The sequence below is a fragment of the Erinaceus europaeus genome, chromosome 11 (assembly GCF_950295315.1).
Source record: "Erinaceus europaeus chromosome 11, mEriEur2.1, whole genome shotgun sequence".
Taxonomy (NCBI): Eukaryota; Metazoa; Chordata; class Mammalia; order Eulipotyphla; family Erinaceidae; genus Erinaceus; species Erinaceus europaeus.
In genome coordinates, this window is record NC_080172.1 from 52,556,962 (window position 1) to 52,568,916 (window position 11,955).

Here is an 11,955-nt window from a genome sequence, read left to right on the forward strand (position 1 = left end):
AGAGGATGTCCTACAAGGAACCCTCACAGACATCCCTCTCTACCCTCTGTGGCAACAGCCCAACCTCTATAGGAAGATAGTCTCCACTCAGCAAATTCCACCTCCCCTGAGTTCCCAGAGTCTCAGTCACACCTTGACAAAGCTCATTCTTTAGATAAAGCATGGCCCTAATCAGGCATCCAGGAGAAACATGTCTGCAGCCTTCTGGGTAATTTCTAGGAGAAAACATATCACTTAATAATGATTCAATTTGGAATCATGCAATTTATCATGTGCCAAGAGTTGCTACCACTCCTTCCCCAATTCTGGCAGTTGTATTGCACAAGGTTGGTGCAACTTCACCCAGCTTCAATGAGACATGTGCAATACATTTGCAATGGGTGGCCTACAGAACAGGGTGCTGGGGAGAAGCTGAAAACACCAGGTGATCCCCAGTGCTAAGATTCAGCTGCTGTTTGAGAGAAATTATATCCTCTAACATGAAGACGGCAAGAAAGGATAGAGCTCAGTCTTGTGAAAAGAAAAAGTGGGTGCATGTAGAGCACTGTGGTCACAAACTTCACTCTTTTTATGCCTACTGACAACTATTTACCAGGGACCTTCCTTTATAAAGCACTATGCTTATCCTCCAAGTGGAATCAGGATTAATAATGCCCATTCCTTCTTCTCTGGAAGCTCATAGCCTAGAATTGTATGGGCATGGAGACAAGTGTGTGTGTGTGTGTGTGTGTGTGTGTGTGTGTAACTTTTTTCATTTTTAAAAAACTTCAGATAGACACAGAATGCAGCTCAGAAGCTGATAAAGTGTGAAAGTGTTGGACCCTCAAACATAAGGTCCTGAGTTGGATTCCCAGCAGTGCATATGCCAGAGTGATTATTTAGTTCCTGCTCTTTCTTTCTCATAAATAAACATTTTCCAAAGAGAGAGAGGATGGACTATAATGTCAAATCTTCCTCTAATTCCATAACATTCTCATGTGGTGCCAGAGTTCAAATCTAGACCAAGCACATGAAAAGCCACATGCCAAAGTGGATGAGCTATCTCAGAGAGAGAGGCTGAGGGGAAGAGATAGAGAGAGAGATGAAAAGAGAGAGAGAAAGAGAGAGAGAGAGAGAGAGAATAAAGCTATCTGCCAAATAATTGTAGCTATTTCTGAGTAGTAAGATTACAGATATTTCCATTTGCTTTGCTTGTTGTAGTTATTATTTTCTAATATCATATGAATTTGGAGTTACATTCTAAGACATTTTTAAGATTTTAATATAGTGTGACTGCTATTACAAAAAGAAAGTATGAAAGGAGTTCTTAGTTACAATTCTTTGATCCAGTAATTAAAGGAGGATATCCTGCAGAATGTTTAAGGTAAATTTTGTAGAATGAATATGGGTGCACTCAGCAAATAATAAATGAGCATATTTTAAGAAAGAATATGCTATGATATGGTATATCCAGGGAAGTGTAAGTAGTTACTAGTGACATAGAGAAAGAAGTGAGAGAGAAAAAATGGAGCTGGAAAGAAGCCACAATGCAGACATGAGCAAACTTGGGTACCATGCTACAGAGGACAGATTTCTCCCTAAAATTATTTAATGATTGAAATGGAAGACATGCTGATTAAGGGCCACTTAAGGTCTGAGCAATAGAGTAAAGTAAAGAGAAAAATAGGGTCTTGCTGTCATCCATTCTTAGAGGTAATAATAAATATGTGCAACATAAAAGATACATAATAATCCTCTATAAGAAAAATGTAGCTTTAAATGGGAGAATTAAAGCTGAGCAGTGGTGCACCTGGTTAAGTATACATGTTACTATGCACAAGGACCTGGATTCAAGACTCTCGTCCCCACTTACAGAAGGGGAGCTTCGCAAACAATGAGGCAGTGTTGCAGATGCCTCTCTTTCTCTCTGCCTTTCTCCCTCATTCTTCTCAATTTCTCTCTGCCCTGTCAAAATAAATGAATAATTAAATATATTTGGACTAGACATTTTCTAAAGTTCCTTTGAAACATCAGATTTATTGAATCTTGGGCCTTTTGTCCCCCAACTCCCTGCATACACTCCAGCCAACTCCAATTAAAGCCAGCATCATTTGTCACTGACAAATGAAAGATATTTTGTTGCTTGTATAAAGAGGTCTTTCTGATTGGGGCAGGTGGGGCTAACTAGCCCAGATTTGGGAATTACTAATGCAACCTCAAAGGAATATGTGAGGACGATAAACACCTGGGAGGTGAAGATGGAGGTGGAGGCTGGGCTTGTTTGGTGGTGGATTGGGACATCTTAATAAGAACAGCTCCTCCCTAAGAAGGATCATCGTCCCCAATATAAAGGCCCTCTGTGCCCAGTCGCAGCACCCTGGAAGCTGCTTCAGTCTACATCCTACTTGTTCCTCTGGTGTTCTAGGTGAGTAGGTGGCAGGACTTGGAAGTTACAAGTTTCAAGACCTCAGTCTGGCACTAAGTGCCAGATTTCTTTTATTGTGCTTGGGGACCATGGATGTTAGTTCAGCTTCATTAAGAAGGAAAATGAAGAAATGACTGGGGCTAAGAGAACTTTCTTTCTTGGAGGGTCATTTCCTGACAGACCAAGAGGCTCACCATTATGTATCAGCCAGCTTGCCCCTTTTGCTACTGAGTTTTTCCTCTCTGTAATCAGGAGAGCCTCAGAGTCAGTCCCTGCTTGGGGAGTAAGAACAGAAGCTGAGTCTGATAGCTGCTTCCCCGGCTCCACATCACCTAGGTCTGTGCTGACTTTGCCCACTTTGTCTATATTCTCTGGCCTTGAAGTCTTTTTTTAACTGATGTGTTCATTAATGAGAAAGAAGACCAGCACATCACTCTGGCACATGCAATGCTAGGAATAAAACTCAGGACCTCATACTCACACAAGAGTCTGCTTATTCCACTGTGCTAGCTCCTAGTCCACTGTCTTCAAATCTCAAGGGTTCTGTTTAGTCACTGGGACCCCAGAAAAGTCAGTCATGTTATGCTGATGATGACTATGTCTCCCTCTAGTGTTGGAATATACTGAGGAATTGAGCAAGTGAGTGGATGGGTACACCCAGACTTTCCATAGCTCCAGTACGAAGCTCATGTAATTATCCCTCATAGAGGCGGGGAGCCCCATACAGAAAGGCATTTCTGCTCCCACATTTATTCAAGAATGAAAATAAGAGATATATATTATACCCCTAATTTCATCGCTTTCTTGCTACAGGGTTTGAACAAGTCATTCAACTCTGAATTGGCTAGTGGCAACAGGATGAAACCAATCATGCTTGATTAATTCTGACCAATTATTATAAATGATTGTTATTATCTATGTTGAAGTGAGAAAAATAAAGAAGGATAACATAAGGCAGAGCTAGGCAGTGGGGGACTCAGGGAGGGAAAATAAATAAATATAAAAAGAATAACATGGAGCCGGGCAGTGGCGCACCTGGTTGAGCAAACGTTACATTGAGTAAGGACCGGGGTTCAAGCCCCCGGTCCCTATGTGCAGGGGGAAAGCTTTACAAGTGGTGAAGTAGTGCTGCAGGTGTCTCTCTGTCTTTCTCCCTTTCTATCTTCCCCTTCCCTCTTGACATCTGGCTGTCTCTATCTAATATATAAAGATAAAAAAAAATTAAAAAGAAACAATAAAAATAAAATAAAAAAAGAATAACGTAAGTAAGTCTCTCCTTTCTTCCCTTTCTAGATTAATTACATTTATGAAAAAATGCCTCACCTCCTACAAAGTATTGTCACTGTCATTGACATTTTCTACCAGTACTCCAGCCAAGATGGGAAGTGTGATATGTTGAAGAGGGGAGAATTGAAAGAACTTATACAAAATGAGTTCCGTCAAATTCTGAAGGTAAGAACATTACCATTAGGACTGACGGCTGTAGTAAGTCTCTTTCTTTGCCTCTTCCTACCTTTCTGTCACATATGTCAGACCACTTTGCCAACTCAGTGATAAAGAACAGACTTTGGTAAAGACAAGATACAATGTCAAAAGAGACACTACTAAGCATCAGACAAAACCCACAGGTTAAATAATGTCCCTTCATGTGAGTAATTCTTGTAGAATAGAAATTGATATGGCTCATACCCCACTAGGGAAAGATAGAAACAGGCTGGGGGTATGGATCAACCTACCAATATCCATATCCAGTAGAGAAGCAATTACAAAAGCCAAAACTCCCACCTTCTGCATCCCAGAAAGAATTTTGATCCATACTCCTAGTGGGGGAAAAATGATAGGGGAAGATGACCAGAGGGCTCTGAACTATAACTCTATCAGGATCAAGAGAAGAGGAAAAAGGGAGGGACATTTGGATAGGTGTATGTGTGACTTAAAGAGGAAGAGAAGACAGGACCATGGAAAAGTGGGTAAACATGTATAAATATAGATAGTTATAGAAATAATAGTCAACCCATACCTGTGACCTTGGGAGAACTAGTGCAGTTTCCAGTGGAGGGAATAGGGACACAGAACTCTAGTGGTCAGAATGGTATGGAATTATACCCCTGTTATCTCATAATTTTGTAAATCAATATTAAATCACTAATAAAATTTTTAAAAAGGAAAATGATGCTTTCTGCCCACGTGAAGTTCAGCATGTGGGTGTCCTCAATTTTCCTGAATAAAGTTTAAAATTCCTGAAAAAAAAAAAAAAGGAAAATGATATGGCTCTCAAACAAAAACTCCAAAATAGTCTTAGGAAGAAGGAGAAATATTTTCTTTCATTTCTCTGTCTTTCTCATGCCCAGAATGTCCTTGATTATTGCATGCTTTCTGAGAATCTGACACTAGAAGTCCTTTGAGTTTAGGAAATTGACTTCTTCTTCTGAAATTATAAAATAGGATGGTTACTCACCTTAAAATGTCAGCTTAAGAAATTAGTTTGGGGTAGCTTAGCTCACTTCCCATCTCCAACCTATAAAATTCAGCTGCCACATGAAATAGTTTTGTTTGAATTCCTATGCATCCCTTAACACTGTGTCAGATATGAAAGTCACCATGTCCCCTTATTTGCCCAGATCAGAAATCTCAGTAAAATCCTAATTTCCTCTCAGCAAGCACCTTCACTCTCCAACCTCCATATAATTCATCAATAATCCCTCAAAATATCACATTTCTCTCTATCACTGTTATAGCCTTCTGTTTTGTGCCACTGTAAAATCCCAGTATCAGCATGAGATAAAAATCTAATCAAGTCTTAGCTTGGCTCCAAATCCTTCAATAGCTCCCTAGCTCTTAAAATTACATACAAAGTCCCTTAACATGGTTTAAAAGGCAAATTCTTTTCCCTGTGTATCTCTCTAACATTATCTGTGACTGCTGCTATGCTAAATTTAGCAATCCTGATTTTTTATATGATACATGGCTTCTCCTTCCTCTAGTAGTTTGTTCATTCTACTCAGGATACTCTTTTGCTCTTCTATACCTCAGTATCTACCCATACTTTCACTAACCCTCCTTGAACCCCAGTGGGCCTCAGAAACACTACCACAATACACTGTAATTTTTAAGTTTATGTGCCTTGCCTAGTTCCTAGGTCCATTCTAACACTTGTTCACTGCTTTATTGCCTACACTTTACTCAATGTTAGGCAGATGCACAATGAATCTGTGTCAAATAAGTTAAGTAATTAATTAGCTAATTAAAAGTTGGAAAAATAAAGAATAGTCATATGCAATTAATTTAGCTACCTAAAACTGTAATTTACAAATCAATTAGTTACTTGTTTTTGGTCTAGTCCTTATTTTTCAATGTATTTTTTCCCTGAAACATTTCAGCTATAATCTCGTCTAGCTACTTCTCACTAGTTCTTTCATGGTAGGTTCTTGTCTTGCTTTCTGCTCATGATAGATAAGTCCAGCCTAAATGACTTTATGGCTGAGTCACATCTAAATAAGCCGTGCTTTCATACTTCTAAAGTCTTCCTTCAGTTAACTGGGTGTGTGCCACCCTCATAGAATATACCTTCTACTTGTTCCTATACAGAATCCAGATGATCCAGACACTGTAGATATCATCATGCAAAGCCTGGATCGAGACCATAATAAGAAAGTGGATTTTATTGAGTATCTTTTGATGGTATTCAAGCTGGCTCAAGCTTGTAATAGAATCATCAGCAAAGATTACTGCCAAGCTTCAGGGTCAACGCAGAAAGACCACAGAAACTGGCACCAAGAGGAACAAAGTGAAACAGAAGAGGAGGAACAAAGACAAGGGAGGTCTTCTACTCATTCAAGTTGGAGTGCAGGAGAGAATGATTCCTATTCTAGGAGTCCCAGGAGAAGTACTAAGCTCAGGTCTGGATATGGCTCAGGTCAGTTTCCTCAACAGAGAAGTCGTGAATCAAGTGCAGGATCTCAGTCAGAGAGCTATGAAGAACAAGGATACAATTCAAGTTCAAGTGAGACATCTGTTTATGGAAAACATAAGTCAAGCCAGTCCCCTAGTCAAAGAAGACATGGATCCTACTTGAGTGGTCAATCAGGATCTAACAGGCGACAAAAGCATAATTCTGAGTCAAGTCAATCTTCAGGTTCTGGAGAATATGGGTCTGAATCAGGCCAGTCAATAAACCAAGGCAAAAGTAAAAAATGTCCCTGTCAGTCCTCTTCTCAGGGAAAATATGGCAGCAGCTCTAGGCAACAGTCAGGAAGCTATGAATCAGGTTCAGGAAAACATTCTAACCGTGGTCACCAAGAATCTGTATCTGAAGAACTTTCTAGCCATGGACAATATGGTTCTGGCTCCAGTCATACATCCAGACAAAAACACCCTGAATCAAACTCAGGGGGTCAGTCATGTTGTGAAAGACAGAAACATGGCTCTGGATCAAGTCAATCCTCTAATAATGGAAAATATGGATTAGGCACTAGTCAGTCTTCTAGTCAGAAATACCATGAGACTAGTTCAGGGTCTGGTTTAGAAGAGTCATCAAGCTATGGAAAACATGGATCTGGGTCTGGTCTGTCTTTGGGCTATGGTCAACATGGGTCTGGCTCATGTCAATCTTCTGGTTGTGGCCAACATGGCTCTGGCTCAGGTCAGTCCAGTGGCTCTGGACAGTATGGATCTAGATTAGGCCAATCTTCCAGCTATAGTCAGCACAGCTCAAGTCAGTCTTCTAGTCATAGACATTATAGATCTGGCTCAGGTCAGTCTGGTGGCTCTGGGCAGTATGGATCAGGCTTTGGTCATTCTACCAGCTATGGTCAACATGGCTCAAGCCAATCTTCTACTCGTGGACATCATGGGTATGGATCAGGTCAATCTTCTAGCCATGGACAATGTGGATCTAGCTCAGGTCAATCTTCTAATTGTAGCCAACATGGGTCTGGCTCTGGGCAGTATGGATCAGTCTCTGGTCAGTCTTCCAGCTATGGCTCAAGTCAGTCATCTAGACATAGACGTCATGGATCTGGCTCAGGTCAATCTCCCAGCTATGGTCAGCAGAGCTCAAGCCATTCTTCTAGTCATAGACATCATAGATCTGGCTCAGGTCAATCTAGTGGCTCTGGGAGGTATGGATATGGCTCTGGTCAATCTTCTGGCTATAGTCAACAGAGTTCAAATCAGTCTTCTAGTCATAGACATCATGGATATGGCTCAGGTCAATCTTCTAGCTGTGGACAACATGGATCTAGCTCTGGTCAGTCTTCTAGTTGTGGACAACATGGGTCTGGCTCTAGGCAGTATGGTTCAGGCTCTGGTCAATCTTCCAGCTATGGTCAGCATGGTTCAAGTCAGTCTTCTACTCATGGACATCATGGGTATGGCTCAGGTCAATCCTCTGGCTCTGGGCAATATGGATCTGGCTCAGGTCAATCTTCCAGCTATGGTCAGCAAGGCTCAAGCCAGTCTTCTAGTCATAGACATCATGGATCTAGCTTAGGTCAGTCTTCTAGTGGTGGACAATATGGATCTAGCTCTGGTCAGTCTTCTAGTTGGGGCCAACATGAATCTGGCTTAGGTCAGTCCTCTGGCTCTGGGCAGTATGGATCTGGCTCAGGTCAATCTTCCAGCTATGGTCAGCAAGGCTCAAGCCAGTCTTCTAGTCATGGACGTCATGGATCTACCTCACATCAGTCCTCCAGTTATGGGCAACATGAATCTAGCTTAGGTCACTCTTCTAGCTATGGTCAACATGGATCTGGCTCAGGCCAGTCCAGTGGCTCTGGGCAGTATGGATCTGGCTCTGGTCAACCTTCCAGCTATGGTCAGCAGAGCTCAAGTCATTCTTCTAGTCATAGACATCATGGATCTGGCTCAAGTCAACCTTCTAGCTGTGGACAACATGGATCTAGCTCAGGTCAGTCTTCTAGTTGTGGACAGCATGGGTCTGGCTCAGGTCAGTACTCTGGCTCTGGGCAGTATGGATCAGGCTCTGGTCAGTCTTCCAGCTATGGTCAGCATGGTTCAAGCCAGTCTTCTACTCATGAACATCCTGTGTCTGGCTCAGGTCAATCCTCTGGCTCTGGGCAATATGGATCTGGCTCAGGTCAATCTTCCAGCTATGGTCAGCAAGGCTCAAGTCAGTCTTCTGGTCATAGACATCGTGGATCTAGCTTAGGTCAGTCTTCTAGTGGTGGACAATATGGATCTAGCTCTGGTCAGTCTTCTAGTTGGGGCCAACATGAATCTGGCTTAGGTCAGTCCTCTGGCTCTGGGCAGTATGGATCTGGCTCAGGTCAATCTTCCAGCTATGGTCAGCAAGGCTCAAGCCAGTCTTCTAGTCATGGACGTCATGGATCTACCTCACATCAGTCCTCCAGTTATGGGCAACATGAATCTAGCTTAGGTCACTCTTCTAGCTATGGTCAACATGGATCTGGCTCAGGCCAGTCCAGTGGCTCTGGGCAGTATGGATCTGGCTCTGGTCAACCTTCCAGCTATGGTCAACAGAGCTCAAGTCATTCTTCTAGTCATAGACATCATGGATCTGGCTCAAGTCAATCTTCTAGCTGTGGACAACATGGATCTAGCTCAGGTCAATCCTCTAGTTGTGGCCATCATGGGTCTGGCTCAGGTCAGTACTCTGGCTCTGGGCAGTATGGATCAGGCTCTGGTCAGTCTTCCAGCTATGGTCAGCATGGCTCAAGCCAGTCTTCTACTCATGAACATCCTGTGTCTGGCTCAGGTCAATCCTCTGGCTCTGGGCAGTATGAATCTGGCTCAGGTCAATCTTCCAGCTATGGTCAGCATGGCTCAAGCCAGTCATCTAGTCATATACATCATGGGTCTAGCTTAGGTCAGTCTTCTAGCAGTGGACAATATGGATCTAGCTCTGGTCAGTCTTCTAGTTGGGGCCAACATGAATCTGGCTTAGGTCAATCCTCTGGCTCTGGGCAATATGGATCAGGCTCTGGTCAGTCTTCCAGCTATAGTCAGCATGGCTCAAGCCAGTCTCCTACTCATGGACTTCATGGGTATGGCTCAGGTCAGTCCTCTGGCTCTGGGCAGTATGGATCTGGCTCTGGTCAACCTTCCAGCTATGGTCAACAGAGCTCAAGTCATTCTTCTAGTCATAGACATCATGGATCTGGCTCAAGTCAATCTTCTAGCTGTGGACAACATGGATCTAGCTCAGGTCAGTCTTCTAGTTGTGGACAGCATGGGTCTGGCTCAGGTCAGTACTCTGGCTCTGGGCAGTATGGATCAGGCTCTGGTCAGTCTTCCAGCTATGGTCAGCATGGTTCAAGCCAGTCTTCTACTCATGAACATCCTGTGTCTGGCTCAGGTCAATCCTCTGGCTCTGGGCAATATGGATCTGGCTCAGGTCAATCTTCCAGCTATGGTCAGCAAGGCTCAAGTCAGTCTTCTGGTCATAGACATCGTGGATCTAGCTTAGGTCAGTCTTCTAGTGGTGGACAATATGGATCTAGCTCTGGTCAGTCTTCTAGTTGGGGCCAACATGAATCTGGCTTAGGTCAGTCCTCTGGCTCTGGGCAGTATGGATCTGGCTCAGGTCAATCTTCCAGCTATGGTCAGCAAGGCTCAAGCCAGTCTTCTAGTCATGGACGTCATGGATCTACCTCACATCAGTCCTCCAGTTATGGGCAACATGAATCTAGCTTAGGTCACTCTTCTAGCTATGGTCAACATGGATCTGGCTCAGGCCAGTCCAGTGGCTCTGGGCAGTATGGATCTGGCTCTGGTCAACCTTCCAGCTATGGTCAGCAGAGCTCAAGTCATTCTTCTAGTCATAGACATCATGGATCTGGCTCAAGTCAATCTTCTAGCTGTGGACAACATGGATCTAGCTCACGTCAGTCCTCTAGTTGTGGCCATCATGGGTCTGGCTCAGGTCAATCCAATGGCTCTGGGCAATATGGATCAGGCTCTAGTCAATCTTCCAGGTATGGTTATCAGGGCTCAAGTCAGTCTTCTAGGTGTAGCCGTCCTAGGTCTGGCTCAGGTCAATCTTCCAGCTTTGGACAACAAGGATCCAGAGCAGGTCAGTCCTCTGGTTATGGTCAGCATGAGTCAGGATCTGGTCAGTCTTCTATGTATGGACCATATGGAACTAGCTCTCATCAGCCTTCCAGTTATGGTCAGTGTGGCTCAACTCAGTCTTCTAAACATAGCTATCATGGGTCTGGTTCAGGTCAATCTTCTAGCTGTGGACAACAAGGGTCTGGATCAGGTCAGTCATCTGGATCTGGACAGTATGGGTCTGGCTCATGTCAGTCATGTGTCTCTGGTCAGTATGGTTTTGGATCAGGTCAGTCCTCTGGATATGGACAGTATGGATCTGGCTCTTGTCACTCACCTGGCTCTGGTCAATATAATTCTGGGTCATGTCACACATCTAACTCTGGACAGTGTGGTTCTGGATCTGGTCAGTATTCTAGCTCTGAACAATATAGATCTGGTTCATGTCACTCAAGTAACTCTGGGTGTTGTGGGTCAGGATATGGTCAGTATTCTGGCTATGAGCAATGTGGTTCTAGCTCACAAGAGTGTCGTTCTGGGTGTGATTCTAACTATGAGCAAGCCTCGGGTTGTGGCTTTGGACAGTCTGTATCCAACAGTACCAATACTTTGTTAATTTGCAAAGAGGATAATAAGCAGCATGACTATTGTTATCAGAAAGAAGGTAACTATAGAGGAGAGAGTACCAACTCAAGATCCCATGGTTTCCTTAGCAGTACTCCACTCTATGAGTATTTTCAAGAGCAGAGATACTAATTTTATGAATGAAAACTATAAATAAAATTAACTCAAGCAACAATGTAAAAAATACAAAGCTCATTTGAAAAAGCAAGTCATGAAACTTTTAAATTTCATGTATGTGTTTCTTTCTTTTAAATAAGTAACCATATTCTATTGTGAGTTATTAGGTTCCTTTCAAAGAACTTAGAGGTGTGGGTTACTTTATTAGGAATTAATGAATAGAATAAAATGTATGGGGTTAAATTTGGAGTAATGCAAAGCATTTAAGAAGTTTGGAGCCTAGGTAAGGTGTCTTTGAGAGTCACTATTCATTTTGGATGTCAAACTTAAGTTTGACTTGAAAAAGCTAAAAGTCATTAATGTATTACCAGTTCTGGAGTCATAGCTCAACTTAAAACAATAGGCACTGCATTTTTAGTATGGTCCACATTGGGTGATGGCAGAAAGAAGATGCTAAAATCAATGATGAAGTTTTGTTTGTTTCTTTGCTTATCAAAACCACCAACTCTCTATACTTGGGTACAACTTTAATCATTAATCTAGTGAGCATTAATAAAAGGTGATTCCTTTTCTGAGTCAATGCGTGGGAGAATGTGTACATTATTTGTTAGAAAGCAAGAATAAATCAGTTCAACATTAAAGAGCTCAAATGTGGGCATAGAAAAAAAGACCTTGCCTCCATTTCTTTAAAAAAAATCTTCAGGTTTATAAAAACAGGAAAACTGTGCAAAAGCAATTGCATAAAAATATTATGGTTCCAAGTTATTTCTGTATTGTTG

General features: G+C 42.5%; 1 protein-coding gene across 1 annotated transcript; it reads left to right on the forward strand.

Moving 5' to 3' along the window:
• Positions 1 to 2,283: 2,283 nt before the first annotated feature.
• On the forward strand, positions 2,284 to 11,191 carry LOC103120302 (hornerin). Its single transcript, XM_060202361.1, has 4 exons — positions 2,284 to 2,404; positions 3,698 to 3,856; positions 5,993 to 7,367; positions 7,431 to 11,191. The coding sequence occupies exons 2-4, from the start codon at positions 3,719 to 3,721 to the stop codon at positions 11,189 to 11,191; spliced, it is 5,274 nt and encodes a 1,757-aa protein (XP_060058344.1). The 5' UTR covers positions 2,284 to 2,404; positions 3,698 to 3,718.
• Positions 11,192 to 11,955: the final 764 nt, after the last annotated feature.